General features: G+C 45.9%; 1 protein-coding gene across 1 annotated transcript in view; it reads left to right on the plus strand.

Moving 5' to 3' along the window:
- Nucleotides 1–17,236, plus strand: part of LOC126974932 (protein KIAA0100) — a 40,716-nt gene that overhangs the window by 1,901 nt on the left and 21,579 nt on the right. The window contains exons 2-7 of the mRNA XM_050822681.1: nucleotides 286–399; nucleotides 10,162–10,345; nucleotides 12,296–12,484; nucleotides 14,705–14,862; nucleotides 15,182–15,343; nucleotides 15,776–15,928. Coding sequence (XP_050678638.1) covers nucleotides 10,201–10,345; nucleotides 12,296–12,484; nucleotides 14,705–14,862; nucleotides 15,182–15,343; nucleotides 15,776–15,928 — 807 coding nt within the window. The 5' untranslated portion in view covers nucleotides 286–399; nucleotides 10,162–10,200. The remainder of the gene's footprint in view (nucleotides 1–285; nucleotides 400–10,161; nucleotides 10,346–12,295; nucleotides 12,485–14,704; nucleotides 14,863–15,181; nucleotides 15,344–15,775; nucleotides 15,929–17,236) is intronic.

Consider the following 17,236-nt stretch of genomic DNA (forward strand, 5'->3'; position numbering starts at 1 on the left):
AGTAGTCCAAATTTAATTCCGTTCATTAGGAGTCCATCGCAGACAAACAATATGTCACGTAATTGACCACCTCCAAATACGGATAGGTTCCGTAGAGCTCCCTATAACTGAATCATAGCTATTGGCATTTATCTAGAAAATTCTGTAGTTGCAGAATGCAGAATTTTGTTTTAACTAATTTTATGAAAACTGAATTAGAATCAATTTTCTATGATAAATATATTATAAAATTCAGGATTGTTAAAGATGACGGACCCTTGATAAATGGAAATATTTGTTTTGCAGCAACTGAAAAAGAATCTATCAACGAAGGCGTTGAAAGAAGAGGACAAGTCGTCCACGTCACCTAAACACCAACGCGAAAGTGACGTTGTGTCACCTCCCCCCACGACTGCACAGGTACGTTATTATTGTTAACGAAATGAAGAATACAGGAACCGATAGTTATTTATGCAACTGTTGTGTAATAAGGGGTATTGTACGGTGGTTTGGTTCCGTACAGAGTAAAACACAAGTTAGGCTCAAATGGTATATTGAAACCTTAACTTATGCTATATGGTAAAATGGTAAAATGTTGGTATGGTAATGAGCACGCGAATCGATCGGCGGCTTGTCGCGAACTGGTTACAATATTACTTAGGAAATAACGCGAGGCGACGTAAACGCTGACACGCGAAACGTGATGTACAGTCGACATGCTGTTGACCGTACATGCTGCCACCGCGAGAGAAGAAAGAGTGGTGGTGAAGATGGTACAAAAAAGAAATGGTTATGGTTAGCGAGTGACGTGAGACAAGGTGATAAACAAATTTGCATTATCTAATGGTAACCTTAATGTCTCTAGCCACAGTAATCACTAAAATTATGCCTATGCACTACAGGAGAAGTGGATTGGTCTTTCACTTCATCACTACACTTATCACTATTTTTACTAGCACTAGATTGCCCGTGGTTAACTACACTTACACACTGGTCACTAACACTATACACAAACGCTGCGTTCGTCAGACCCCGCGGCTCAGGGCGCGGCGGGTGCGACGCGGCTGGCCCTGCGCCAGCGGCTGCCGGCGCGGGCGGCGCGCTGGAGTCCTGGCGTCGGCTGCGGCGCGGGCACCACCGCCGCACGGCGTACGCGGCGGCCCCGGCCACCAGCACACCCGCCACCACGTATATCGCGACGTAGTGGTGAACGTCGTGATAAGATATACCACCCTTTAGACCACTCTCTGAATTCATTTGTTTTATTTTTGCGCCTATATCATCTAGCTCCTGATCGTAACCACCCATCACTGATGCTGGCTCCGAAATCAGCGACACGAACGTCTTATTCTGGTTAAAGATGTGGTTGATGGGGTGAATGTCTATAGCTGGTATATCCGTCTGTATGGTTAATGTATTGTTCTGAAGCCTCCGAGCATAAATGGTAATGTCTTGTCCTTTCAGAACACAATCTGGACCCAACCTAATAATGCCGCTATTATTAAGATGATTGGAAAACATTTGCTCTCCACAGATGATACGTACTGGATACGAGTCGCAGCAAAAGAAAAAGTATGTATTGACCTCGCTTAGCTGAGACCACCAATCTAGACATTTGGCAGTTTTGGTTCTGCACTGCTTCGTCTCCTGGTCCTTGGAGCACATGACGTCATCATGACTCATATGAGAAATTGGTTTTTCCAAAGGACAAAGTTGTGTCTCAGTATCTAAATGAAGACAATTATTTAATTCTAAGTGTGATATGGTCATAAATGAGTCTCTTCGTAAGTTGATCGCAATGTAATCCGAAACTGGAACTAGGGTGACCATGGTTTTGCCGTTCCGTCTTGGTACAGGATAAATTTTATATACTTGGTAATGGTCTCTACTCACTAATGGTATTCTAATTTCAAAAATAAAATAGTCATTTAGCATTTTCGCTCTGACCTTGAGTAAATGGTACATTTTGGTTAATTCTGTATGCGTGTTCTCTATTGGTAAACTTAAATCGTTGGACAATCTTCCGGAAATAATATTTAATTCTTCTAGAAGCTGGTCGGGTTTCAAAAGATGTATGTTGAACTTCCCAAAGTACACCTCCGAAACAGTATCTAAAAGAACATCCTGCACATTCTTCAAATTCGACTCCAAGCTGTTAGCTGCCATAGCGCATAATAAAAATTCATTATTGTTTTCCACGTCTTTCAATTGACTCTTGACATCATTGGTAGCGTTCTTTAACTGGTTAAGGTAATGAGTAAATATTTTATATTGTTTGTCAATTGAGCCTTGCATCCTCTTCAATACATTATATTCTGCTTCTATTACGGAAGTCTGGTTTTTCCATAGAGCAGCAAGATGGTTTTGGTTTTCCCTAATTAAATCGATGTCCTGAATATACTGCTTAGCGAATTGGTCATCGAGTACACCGAACAGCGCGTGTGCAACATTACCCACAGCGTTGATAAGGCCGCGCCTGCGCCGCGCGTGCCCGCGTGGGAACTGCTGCGTCGACAGAATGTTATTGTAATGCGATAACTCTGTATAACTGTGCTGTAATTGTATTAAAATAGATTCACAATGGTTTCTGACTGACGATTCCTTGCAAATATATTCCATATGATCAATATATTTGGATAACAATTTACTGCCTTGCCAATATGGTTTTAAATCGTAGTATACAACTAGTTTCCATTCGCCCTGAACTAGTCGCATGGTTGATATTTTATCTAAATATAAACTTTGACTGTCGTTGAAGTTTATAGCGTTGTATGCACACGTGGCTGGTGAAAATAAAAAGGTAAACAACATAAGTGCCATGGTAAATAAATTAACAATTCCTCTTCTAGCTCGTCGCTTTGGTTTTGGTAAATCGTCGTTCGACTGGTGTTTCGGCTGGTTATGGTCAGTGGTTTCATGAATTTGGTTACTGTCTTCGTCGTTGGAGTGGTTAATAGGTAAAAGAGATAGTTTGACTACTGGTCGCTTCATAATGCCATTTTTGGTTTTAACAGAGACTACTCGAACTAGCCCATCTTGCCCCGGATGTAGCTGCACGATTCGACCGAGAGCCCATTTACCCGGTGGCAGGTTAGCATCGTGTATAATTACAATGCCGCCAACATTTAAATTTGGTTGTGAACGTCGCCACTTGGACCTAGCGTTCAACTGTGTGAGGTACTCCGCTCTCCATCTCTTCCACACATCTTGGTAAATCTTCTGCACTAACTGCCATCTGGTTCGTAAGTCGTGTTCTGACTCAACAATGGTCAATGTTGGTCCACTGGACAGAAAATGAGAAGGGGTCAAACAATCTAAGTCTTCGACGTCTTCACTCAGCGGGCACAGAGGTCTGGAGTTAAGGCATCCTTCTAGCTGAGCTAGAAGAGTAGAGAACTCCTCGTAGGTGAGTTTTTGTTCTCCTATTACTCGCTTCAGGTGGTATTTCAAGCTCTTCACTGCAGCCTCCCAGAGACCGCCTGCGCTTGGCCAAGATGGTGCGTTGAAGTGCCATTCTATCGACATTTCAGCTATTTCTGCATAAAACTGGGCATTCAATATGGTTTTCAAGTTAACAATCTCCTCTTGCAAAACTCTATTTGCTTTTATAAAGTTCGTCCCGTTGTCACTGTAAATGTGACCGGGCGATCCTCTCCTGGCCGCAAGTCTTCTGAGGGCTGCCAAAAATGCTGAGGCGGTGAGATCAGAGACCAACTCCAAATGTACAGCCTTGGTCGCCATACACACGAAGACGGCGACATATCCTTTGGTACATCTCACTGATCTACCCTTCGCAGACTTGACGTCAACAAAACCAGTAAAATCAACCCCCAAATGGTAAAAGGGGCGGGTCCTGTTGATTCTTGCAGGTGGTAAGTCTCCCATCAACTGGTCGTGTTTCAGGGGGTCGTGCCTTCTACATAGCACACATCTCCGTAGCCTCTTCTTTACAGCATTGTTTCCTCCCAGGATCCAATATTCTTGACGCAGCCAAGCAAGGGTTAACCGGGGACCCCCATGAAAGGTCATCTTATGCGCGTGGTCAATAATCATGTCAGTAAGCAAATGGTTATGTGGTAAAATACACGGATGTTTCATACTATCTTCTATTTTGGCGTTGGTCAATCGCCCCCCAACCCTCAAGAGCCCCTGGTTATCAATAAATGGTTTCAATTTTAATAATTTACTCTTAGGGTTAGGTTGGTTATGGTTTTTAATATATTGTATATCTTCTAAAAATTCTACTTGTTGTATATGCCTTATAATTAAGTTTTTAGCTTTTCTTATTTCTAATATAGTTAAGTAGTTTGTTTTATTAGTATTAAATGACTTAGGTGTAAAACGTAACACCCACGCAAGCACTCTTGAAGCTCGCGTAAAATCGCTGTATCTGCTAATTATACTATCTATAACCTTGTTTTGATATTTAATTGTGTTTACATTTATATTTAATAATGGTTTTTTAAGCTCTTCGCAGGTTGTATATAATTTATTGGTTAATTTGGACTCTTCAAACGATCTTAGCCAGTGGGGACCTATCCACCACATGGAATGGTTAATCAGCTGTTCTGTGGTAATGCCTCTACTTGCGCAGTCAGCTGGGTTGTCCTTTGTTGACACATAATGCCAGCTACTCGATGGTATAATGTCAATGACCTGCTTCACCCTATTCGCGACGAATGGTTTCCATTTACATGGGTCGCCGTTGAGCCAGCCTAACACAGCTGTCGAATCAGACCAACCGTAGATTTTGATGTTGTAATCTGATAGGCATTTACAGGTGATCTTCATGACCTTGGTAAGTAGAACCGCTGCACATAACTCTAATCTAGGTAACGATACATTTTTCTTTACAGGTACGAGACGAGACTTCGAAGCTACTAATACTACAGAAGACTGGTTGCTGGTAATATTGTTGACTCTGCAGTATACAACACAAGCGTAGGCATTTTGTGATGAATCACAAAACCCATGTAATTCAATGGTGTCGTTCTTAGAAGACTGCAACCACCTTGGTATGGTAATATGGCTAATTTTCGTGATGTCAGCCTCTATGGTTTTCCATTTTGTGTTGATGTCAGCTGGTAATTCGTCGTCCCACAGAAGATTTAAGAGCCATACTTCCTGGAAGAGTAGTTTCAACTTGGTGGTAACTGGTGAAAGCCATCCAAGCGGATCAAATATCTTCGATATATTCGAGAGTAAACTTCTTTTGGTGAGTTTACTGACTGGTTCGGAATTCAATTGAAAAGTGAAATAATCTTCGTCGGGATGCCACTTAAGTCCTAATGCCTTGGTTGATTCCTGGTATTTAAAAACATATGCTTGGTCTTCGCATGGTAACTGGTTATCTGGTAGTACATCTGGTTGATTTGACGACCACTTCCTTAGATTGAATCCACCTAACTTAAGGAGATTTATGAGGTCGGAAATCAGCCTCTTTGCAGACTGGAGGTCATGATGTCCATGGAGGAGGTCATCCATGTAGAGCCTGGTAGCCAGAACTTCTGCTGCTTCTGGGTAACGGTGACCTTCATCCTTAGCCAGACGTTTCAATGTCATCATGGCTAGGAATGGTGCGGCCTTGGTGCCGTATGTGACAGTGGTAAGTTGGTATTCTTCTAATGGTTGCTTTTCAGAGTCCCTCCACACGATCTTCTGGAGCGGCTGGTCATCATCATGGACATCTATAAATCTGAACATCTTCTCTATATCGGCTGTGAAGGCTATTTGGTACTGCCTCCACTTTAATATGAGAGTAAACAAATCCTCTTGTAAATTTGGTCCAGAGTACATAAGGTCATTCAACGAAAGTCCAGTCGAAGTTTTCGCTGAGGCATTAAAAACAACTCGCGTGGCAGTCGTCGTGGAATCCGTTCTGATTACACAATGGTGAGGTAAATAGCACTGAAGTATCGGATTACTATTACATTTCTTCATATGGTTTAAATTAATATATTCATGGATAAATTGTTTGTAGTTCTGTTCGATAATTTTATTTTTACAAAATCTGCGTTCTAATTGCCGAAATTGGGCTACGGCTTTGGTTTTAGACTCACCCAATTTTTCGGTAATCTCTGGTTTTAATGGTAACCGTACAACATAACGTCCGTCTGGTTTGCGCGTAGTATGCTGTTGATAATGATGAAGGCAATGGTTATCTTCATCCGTAATATTTACAGAGTTGTCTGAGATATCTTCAATCTCCCAGAACCGCTGTATATCCTGCAAGTCGACCATGACGACGTTGCAATATGTTTGGTTTGGTTTTATGGTACCACTAAGAATCCAACCGAGCTTGGTATTTTGCGCGATTGGTAGTGATGTGCCATTACGAATTAAACCTGGTAAAATAATTAATTCGTAAACTTCAACGCTTAAAATTAAATCTATTGGTCTACTTTTATAAAACTCTGGATCTGCGAGTGGTAAATTTTGTAAATACGGCCAAGCTGGTTTTTCTAATGTTTCGTGTGGTAAATTCCCGACGACATGCTTCATCACATAGGCTTCCGTTTTAAATGTGAAATTATTATGAAGAGATGACACTGAAAGCTGTGCGACTCCCTTACTATTGTTGGCTTTTGCGCCTACTCCGACCACCACACAGTGGCGCTTAATCCTGGGTAGGCCTAAAAGTTGAGCGGCATTCTCTGTAATGAGAGATGACTCCGCGCACGGGTCTATGAGGGCTCGCATGGTATGGTGACAGCCATCCATAGACATAATATTAACTTTAGCTGTTGCTAATAATTTGGGCATGGTTTCTTGTGGGGCATTGGTAACGCATATATTGGATTTTCTAGGAGAATTTTCGATCTCGGTATTTCTAGAAGTAGATGGTGCAAAAGTGACAAGAGCATTATGCAGAAGAGTATTATGCTGCTGGTTACAAAAACGGCAAGTTTTTTCCGAAGAACATTCCTTGTCATAATGGTTAATTAAACAGTTTTTACATAATTTGTTGGATTCAATGACCTTAAGTCGATTCAGCGGTGCGGATTCTAGAAATTGTTTGCATTTAAACAATTCATGGCAACACGTTTTACAGAGTATGCATTTCCGTTGTGGCGCAATATGTACTGGTTTCGTATTGACGTGGTTTATTACAGCTGGTCTTGGTTTAAAATTTCTGTTCATAAAATTATGTAAATGGTTATTGGTATGCTTTTCAGCCCATGGTTTTTGGTATTGGTTTTGGTGTACCTGGGATGAATTTGATTTGTTGAAGTCCTGCTTACGACGAGAGCTTTCTAACGAAGTAAATTTAATTTCTAAAAATTTCAAAAAATCTAACAAAGTAGGCAATTCTTTTGGATTCTTAAGCGACACAATGTAATCATTATGGGTTTCAGTATCTAACTTTTGGCACAAAATATAGACGATCAATGGGTCCCAGTTGGAAATGTCGATGCCCATTGCTTTTATAGAGTTAAGACACTCGTTGGTGGTGTCATGTAACCTTTTGATGACCGCTGCAGATTGATGTTGAATCGTAGGCATGGTTAGTAACAATTGTATGTGAGAATTAAATATTAACCTAGTATTATGGTAACGTTGGTTTAATATGTCCCAGCATACTTCGTAGTTTTCAGAATTGATGCGTAAATGGTGAACTAATTTTTCAGCCTCGCCACGGAGCTTACTTTTCAAGAATTGCATTTTCTGCGCATTTGGTAAAGATTTATTATGGTGAATTGTTTCGGAGAATAAATCTTTAAAACATATCCAATCTTGGTAGTTTCCGCTGAAGGTGGGAATGTCCATTTGTGGGGTTGAACGTTCCCTGTAAGATGACGACCACATCTGTCTGTTCACTGCCTTCTTCATGGTGTTGTATTTCTTCTCCATCTCAGCGAATGCTGTCTCATACTCTTCGTTGTCGAGCAGCCCTTCGCTGTCGATGTCCCAGTGAAGAGAATCGATGACCGACCATCTTGATTGGATAGTTCGTAAAATATCTTCGAACTCCCAGCGGTCGGAGCAGCTTTCAAGGTCGACAGCCTCTATGGTACGGGATAGCGCCTTGAAGTTGCTCTTCTGCTTTCGCAGCATTTCTTCGACCCTACTGGAGTTGCCCTGGTTCGATAGCTTTGGTGCAGGGAAGCTAAAAGAGGGACCCTCCTGAGCGGGAGAGAAAATATCGCGCCTATCTGAGCCCTGCGATAATGGTGTAGCAGGTCTCAGTAATGGTTTGCTGGGATCGCTGGTTACGTAATTAGAAATCATATTCCTAACTTCCTGGTAAAAATCTTTCGTCCGCTGGTAATGGTTTTCCGCGAAGTAGCGATGGTTAGGGTCTTCAAACTCAGCACAAAGCCTAGTATGGTTGGTCTGGAATTCACTCCAGTACGAGTCTAAAGCGTTGAGACGTTTTTCAATATAGGCGGGTGTCTTTCGTTCTGGCCCGTCCTTCTTGAAATTAACACACTGCGTGTTAATCGCGGACATAATCTGGTTTTGGGTGGTTAATAGAGCCTCCATGGTTACGGGTCAAAAGAGAGTGGTAAAGAGTGGTGAGTGATAAAAAGGAAAGATCTTACTTGAAGACTGGTACGTGGTGACCTGGTGTGTCCTCAGCAGTCTCCCCGTTGGTAGTCGCTGGTAGTATCGCCGATCTGGTGAACTGGTTACACTCCACACACAAGCACTTTGGTCAACACTAATTTGGTTCACTACACACGCGACGAATTTTGGTTAAAATGGTTAACTAATGGTACTGGTTAATAGAACGATGGATCACAATGTTTTTGTGTCCTCGAAATGGTTAAAAAAATTCTGGTCACTGGTTAACAAAAGGCCGAAGGACCACAATGTCCTTGGAATGGTTAAAAAAAATTCTGGTCACTGGTTAACAAAAGGCCGAAGGACCACAATGTCCTTGGAATGGTTAAAAAAAAAAAATTTGTCACTGGTTAACAAAAGGCCGAAGGACCACAATGTCCTTGGAATGGTTAAAAAAAAAAAATTTGTCACTGGTTAACAAAAGGCCGAAGGACCACAATGTCCTTGGAATGGTTAAAAAAAAAAATTTGTCACTGGTTAACAAAAGGCCGAAGCTGGTCACTGGTTAACAAACGGCTCGAAGGACCACAATGTACGGTGGTTTGGTTCCGTACAGAGTAAAACACAAGTTAGGCTCAAATGGTATATTGAAACCTTAACTTATGCTATATGGTAAAATGGTAAAATGTTGGTATGGTAATGAGCACGCGAATCGATCGGCGGCTTGTCGCGAACTGGTTACAATATTACTTAGGAAATAACGCGAGGCGACGTAAACGCTGACACGCGAAACGTGATGTACAGTCGACATGCTGTTGACCGTACAGGTATTAAAACACGAATGTGGGTTTATCATATCACATGAGTGTTTTAATACCTAATTATCAACAGTTGCATACAAGACTTTATCTACACCCAGAATATGAATCCTCTAAAAGATTCTGAAACAGTTAGTATACTGCTAACATTAAAACAGCCAGTCCTAGTAACCATTACATCACTCAAACGAGTGTTGTAATGTTGTACTAAATTTCATTACAACACTCGTTTGGATGATATAACTGTTACTAGGACTGGCTTTTAATTTTAATGCTAGCAGTAAGCTAACTGTTTCAGAAATCTTTAATAGAGGATTAAATGTATTTGTGTAGGTAAACATTTTAACATTATTATGCTTTGTATCTACTAACTCAACATGAATAAAATTTATTTGAGTTTAATAATAAAATTCTGGATTGGACTTGGAGTTTATAAACCTGTCCGTTTTGTTTGGCGGACCGAAGCTTAAGTCTTAAAGAATTGAATTTTGGTATGAATCGGTACAAAGTGACATGCAACAACGGCAAAATTAAGAAATTTTATCCCTCAAACTGAAGTGGCAGTGGGCAGGGCACATAGTTCGACGGACAGGTGGTCGTTGGGGCAGTAAAGTCCTTGAACGGCGACAACGAACCGGAAAAAGCAGTGATGGTAGGCCGAATATGGACCGACGAACTAGTCAAGATCGCCGCAATACGTTGGACTGATCGTCGTGGAAATCTTTGGATGAAACCTTTGTCCAGTAGTGGATGTCTTCCGGCTGATGATGATGGCCCTCGAACACCTCATACAGTCTGAACATGGAAACTGAAATAAAAACAGAGTTAATAACATATTATAATATGCAACATGTTACAGACTGGTAGTGGAGGGGGTGGCGGTGCCTGCGCAGAGGGGATGCTTGCCGCGCTGGTGGCGGAGGCGGGCGAGGCGGGGGGCGAGGCGCCCGTCGTGTTCAGCGACGAGCTGGCGGGCGCCGAGGGGGACGCGCCCCACCAGCGACACGTGCTCGACGACGACGACGCGCACACCGCCTGTCTCGGTACGACTCGGTATCCACACAATAAACACGTCCTGGCCGCGCTGGTGGCGGAGGCGGGCGAGGCGGGGGGCGAGGCGCCCGTCGTGTTCAGCGACGAGCTGGCGGGCGCCGAGGGGGACGCGCCCCACCAGCGACACGTGCTCGACGACGACGACGCGCACACCGCCTGTCTCGGTACGACTCGGTATCCACACAATAAACACGTCCTGGCCGCGCTGGTGGCGGAGGCGGGCGAGGCGGGGGGCGAGGCGCCCGTCGTGTTCAGCGACGAGCTGGCGGGCGCCGAGGGGGACGCGCCCCACCAGCGACACGTGCTCGACGACGACGACGCGCACACCGCCTGTCTCGGTACGACTCGGTATCCACACAATAAACACGTCCTGGCCGCGCTGGTGGCGGAGGCGGGCGAGGCGGGGGGCGAGGCGCCCGTCGTGTTCAGCGACGAGCTGGCGGGCGCCGAGGGGGACGCGCCCCACCAGCGACACGTGCTCGACGACGACGACGCGCACACCGCCTGTCTCGGTACGACTCGGTATCCACACAATAAACACGTCCTGGCCGCGCTGGTGGCGGAGGCGGGCGAGGCGGGGGGCGAGGCGCCCGTCGTGTTCAGCGACGAGCTGGCGGGCGCCGAGGGGGACGCGCCCCACCAGCGACACGTGCTCGACGACGACGACGCGCACACCGCCTGTCTCGGTACGACTCGGTATCCACACAATAAACACGTCCTGGCCGCGCTGGTGGCGGAGGCGGGCGAGGCGGGGGGCGAGGCGCCCGTCGTGTTCAGCGACGAGCTGGCGGGCGCCGAGGGGGACGCGCCCCACCAGCGACACGTGCTCGACGACGACGACGCGCACACCGCCTGTCTCGGTACGACTCGGTATCCACACAATAAACACGTCCTGGCCGCGCTGGTGGCGGAGGCGGGCGAGGCGGGGGGCGAGGCGCCCGTCGTGTTCAGCGACGAGCTGGCGGGCGCCGAGGGGGACGCGCCCCACCAGCGACACGTGCTCGACGACGACGACGCGCACACCGCCTGTCTCGGTACGACTCGGTATCCACACAATAAACACGTCCTGGCCGCGCTGGTGGCGGAGGCGGGCGAGGCGGGGGGCGAGGCGCCCGTCGTGTTCAGCGACGAGCTGGCGGGCGCCGAGGGGGACGCGCCCCACCAGCGACACGTGCTCGACGACGACGACGCGCACACCGCCTGTCTCGGTACGACTCGGTATCCACACAATAAACACGTCCTGGCCGCGCTGGTGGCGGAGGCGGGCGAGGCGGGGGGCGAGGCGCCCGTCGTGTTCAGCGACGAGCTGGCGGGCGCCGAGGGGGACGCGCCCCACCAGCGACACGTGCTCGACGACGACGACGCGCACACCGCCTGTCTCGGTACGACTCGGTATCCACACAATAAACACGTCCTGGCCGCGCTGGTGGCGGAGGCGGGCGAGGCGGGGGGCGAGGCGCCCGTCGTGTTCAGCGACGAGCTGGCGGGCGCCGAGGGGGACGCGCCCCACCAGCGACACGTGCTCGACGACGACGACGCGCACACCGCCTGTCTCGGTACGACTCGGTATCCACACAATAAACACGTCCTGGCCGCGCTGGTGGCGGAGGCGGGCGAGGCGGGGGGCGAGGCGCCCGTCGTGTTCAGCGACGAGCTGGCGGGCGCCGAGGGGGACGCGCCCCACCAGCGACACGTGCTCGACGACGACTGATACGACGTTCCGAAGATACCGGCAGCGTTCCCCCTTTGAATAGCTAGACTAATAATTCTTTGTCTGAGGTAGTTGCCAGCTCTTCGGTCTTCTGTGATGTCGACTAAGCTTTTAGCTATTTCCTTAAAAAGCCTTATAGCGCTAGGACCAAGGGTCTCGACACCAAATGGAACAATCATATTCGGAGCCTAGACCCCTGCAATTATAGTGTATTAATGTTTGTATCTAGTGGAGCTGGTGAACTCGCAAGTGGTGCTGAAGGGGTGCGAGACGCGCGGGTACGTGATCCTGTGTGCCGCACGCGCGGAGGTGCGGCAGCGGGTGCGGCGCTCGCCCGCCGCCACCTCCTGGAGCGGCGCACTGTCCGCCATGCAGTACTACGCGACCGTCAGCGCGGCCGACCGGGACCAACTGGACGGTAGCTCACTGTTATAACAAGCATACTCACTTTCAAATAGGAAGAGAAGTAACATTAACCCGTATGAAATGCTCTAGGGCACTACGACCACGAGTTACTTTTCCTCTGAAGAAGGTCACACTATCAAATCAAATCAAAATCACTTGATTAATCTTTTTCAAGAAATTGACACTTGTGAATGTTAAAAGCTTAATGATTAGGAAAGGCAACAAATTCAATGCCTTTCTTTTTAATTATAGATTCATCGTTTTACAAATTATTTTAGTTTTCATATAACGTGAAAGTAATTCAACAAAAATACTAAAACGTCTAATACTCAATGCCTTACACGAGTGAGTAAAAAAATGTAAACTAATAATTAAAAACATTTGACACATTTACGAACAAATTAATTGCTCACAAGCCAAGAGGAAGAGTGCTAAGAAGAGACTACATTCGACTTCAAATCGTATCTCTAAAATCATTTTGTAGGGGATTTAAAAAAAATGATTTAATGAGATCCAACTCATCTAATAATGCCACTCTGTACATAACTATTGATATGTATCTTTAACCATCTTCCCAAAAATTATATTTACAATCTAAAACAATAAGTAAATAAATTATGGTTTTATAGCCATATACGTTAATATCAAAAAGTATTTAGTTGAGCTATGATAGACTGCGATTAGCATTTCTTAATGAAGCCCCATCTTGTGCCACTATTTAAAATTGGTTTAACGAGTGTAAGCGTGGACGTAGCAATCTCAATGATGATCCGCGTGACGGACGTCCTTTAACAGCGACTACTGGAGATAACATCTGTGCTGTGCGACGCATGATAGAGGAAGGTAAGAGAGAGACCTATCAGCAGATACGGGCAAGCCTAGGCATTGGTATGAGTCAAGTTCAAAAAATATTACACGAACATTTAGGCGTGAGGAAGCTTTGTATCAGATAGATCCTCCATACTTTAAGAAACACCTTCGCATGGACTGGTGTCGCCAAATGTTAGATATGTTCAACGGCGGTGACTCAAATGCTGTAGTTCATCGTCACAGGTGATAAAAGCTGAATATATTGCTACGAATCCGAAAACAAAAGACAATCAGCTCAGTGGGTGTTTCCTTTCAAGGATCGCCAACTAAGGTAAAGAAAGGAAGAAGTCAAAGGAAAAAGATAATTGCCTCATTCTTTGGTCCTAAAGGTCATCTCGCGACAGTTGTGCTAGAAGATGGAAGGACAGTTACAGCAGACTGGTATGTCAATCGCTGTTTGCCTGTTGTCTTGGAAAAAATTCGACAGCTGAAGCAGGATGCTTCGAGGGCGCAGCTGTCCTCCTTCACCACGACAATGCTTCAGCGCACTCCGCAAAACGGACTGTTGAATATTTGACTATGGCAGGTGTCGAGATAATGAGTCATCTGCCATACAGTCCTGACCTGGCGCCCTGTGTCTTTTATTAACTCCCAAGAACTAAAGATAAAATTCGAGGTATTAGCTTTACGAGCCCTGAAGATGCGGTGAAAGCGTACGAAAATGCCATAGAATAGACCAATAAGGAAGAATGGGCATACTGCTGTTCTCAGTGGTTTCATCGAATGCGACGATGTGTAGAGAGGAACGGAGATTACTTCGAAAAACAATAAAAGTATTGGCTATTTTCTACATTAAGCTGTTTTTCATTTTCTAAATATTTTCACTGTTACCTAGGTAACAATATTTTCAAATTAAATTTAAAGGTGCAAGTAACTCTAGGCGTGCCAATGTGATAAATAGCAAGTGAAAAACAGCTCTATGTATAAATTTGAAGATTTGAAATTTGAGAACGCAAGATTTTTTAATCCGTATCTCTTAATATCATTTTTTTGAATTCAATTATTAAATTCAAATTCAAATATTTCTATTCAAATAAATAGGATTTAAAATCACTTATTGAAACGTCAAAAATTACCACTCATTCGAATTCGTGTACGTCAGACCTGAGAAAAACGGGCGCAAGAAATTCAGCGGAATTTAAAAAAAGTGTATTACAAGGTAATATCGTACAATAAACATTTTTAATTAAATAGAATTTATGTTATAATAACCTTTACCTCACATACGTTTTTTAACAATTCTCTTAAATTTCGTAACACATTTATTGTGTAACGAAATTAATTTCAATTTTCAATTCATTTTCTGGGATCATGTTGTAAAAGTGTATACATCGCCATGGTAATCATATAGTGTATGTCGTAGAGAACATCCAGTGGGTGTCGGTGGAGGAGATAGAGGAGCGCTGGAGCGGCGCCGAGATCAGCACGCTGCCCGACGTGCCGCGCCTCGTGGGCAGCGGGCACTCGGCCGGCGGGGTCATCGGCTGCACCGTGGGCCCTTCGGACACCGGCCTGGCGCAGGTGGGCCTCTAATTAGTATGAAAAGTATTCGTAAAATCGCTTACTAAACGTCTAAAATATCACATCCAACCAGGGAAGATCCGGCGAAAGAAACTCAACGGGCTTCTTCTTTTTCTTGGTTTTAGAAAATTTCGTTCGAATCAAATTTATACTTTAAATGACGGGGATCGCTCCATTCCTAATTTGTATCATTAATAAAATGTAATTTATGTTATAGTAACCTTTACCACATAAACGTCTTTTAACAAAACGTTCGCTAGTTTACGATTTATTTATTTTTAATAAGCTTACATTAAATAATATTCATTATTTATTTCAGCTGCAACGGATAGTATCGCGTTGTGCGTGCGAGTTCCACTACGTGTCGCAGGAGAGCGAGGACGGTGGCGGCGCTGGTGCGGGTTGGGCCTCCGCCCCCGAGCCCTACGACTCTTTCACACTGATGCACCACGATCTTGACGTGTGCACCAACTCGCTCCAGGTCATTACTACATTACCTTTACATTATCTTACTTGATCAATCTTATTTGTCAACAATAATGCGAAAATTTATTGAATTAGTTTTTTTTGCGGAATTCCATAATTATCCAAATTGTTTTGAGTCACCTTCAGTGTAAATTTCGCCAATATTTGCCGTTAATCAATTCAATATGTGTTTCGCCTCTACACTAGGCATCCCCAGGAGATGTTGACTCGCCAAATTCTGACATGAGACTGAATTGAATGAGCCGAAAACCGCTGTTTTCCGCTGTTGATTGGTTGTTGTGACCCCCGTTATTACCCCCGGAAGGCATACGTAACAACGGTAAAGAGACCAAATTTGATGGTTCATTCAACAATGAAAACATGTTATTCTGGATTTTTATTATTTATAATTCTTGTTCCAACACAATAACAACGTGTGCTTGTGCAGTACGCGATGTTGCTGGACGTGATCAATAACGTCGTGTTGCACGTGGAGCCGGAGCGGAGACGAGCGCTGGAGCGACGCGCACGCATGCGGTTCCAGCTGCAGCTGCACCGCGACACCGACCCGCGGCACCTGGTGCACAAGCTGCAGACACAGGTGACGATACATGACATATAATAACACGTGGAGCCGGAGCGGAGACGAGCGCTGGAGCGACGCGCACGCATGCGGTTCCAGCTGCAGCTGCACCGCGACACCGACCCGCGGCACCTGGTGCACAAGCTGGAGACACAGGTGACGATACATGACATATAATAACACGTGGAGCCGGAGCGGAGACGAGCGCTGGAGCGACGCGCACGCATGCGGTTCCAGCTGCAGCTGCACCGCGACACCGACCCGCGGCACCTGGTGCACAAGCTGCAGACACAGGTGACGATACATGACATATAATAACACGTGGAGCCGGAGCGGAGACGAGCGCTGGAGCGACGCGCACGCATGCGGTTCCAGCTGCAGCTGCACCGCGACACCGACCCGCGGCACCTGGTGCACAAGCTGAAGACACAGGTGACGATACATGACATATAATGACACGTGGAGCCGGAGCGGAGACGAGCGCTGGAGCGACGCGCACGCATGCGGTTCCAGCTGCAGCTGCACCGCGACACCGACCCGCGGCACCTGGTGCACAAGCTGCAGACACAGGTGACGATACATGACATATAATAACACGTGGAGCCGGAGCGGAGACGAGCGCTGGAGCGACGCGCACGCATGCGGTTCCAGCTGCAGCTGCACCGCGACACCGACCCGCGGCACCTGGTGCACAAGCTGCAGACACAGGTGACGATACATGACATATAATAACACGTGGAGCCGGAGCGGAGACGAGCGCTGGAGCGACGCGCACGCATGCGGTTCCAGCTGCAGCTGCACCGCGACACCGACCCGCGGCACCTGGTGCACAAGCTGCAGACACAGGTGACGATACATGACATATAATAACACGTGGAGCCGGAGCGGAGACGAGCGCTGGAGCGACGCGCACGCATGCGGTTCCAGCTGCAGCTGCACCGCGACACCGACCCGCGGCACCTGGTGCACAAGCTGCAGACACAGGTGACGATACATGACATATAATGACACGTGGAGCCGGAGCGGAGACGAGCGCTGGAGCGACGCGCACGCATGCGGTTCCAGCTGCAGCTGCACCGCGACACCGACCCGCGGCACCTGGTGCACAAGCTGCAGACACAGGTGACGATACATGACATATAATGACACATGGTTTCAATAATCGAATGAATTGACTCGTTTACAAACAAAATTAATTATTGAAATAATCTTTAACATTTGAAAAAGTCTTTATTCTTCGTTAGTTATTATAAATTACTCCCTAAATATACTATCGCCTAATACGACTCGTTCTAGATTTAAATGCTTATGCATACGCAAATGAAT

The sequence above is a fragment of the Leptidea sinapis genome, chromosome 34, assembly GCF_905404315.1.
Source record: "Leptidea sinapis chromosome 34, ilLepSina1.1, whole genome shotgun sequence".
In the NCBI taxonomy this organism is placed as follows: domain Eukaryota; kingdom Metazoa; phylum Arthropoda; class Insecta; order Lepidoptera; family Pieridae; genus Leptidea; species Leptidea sinapis.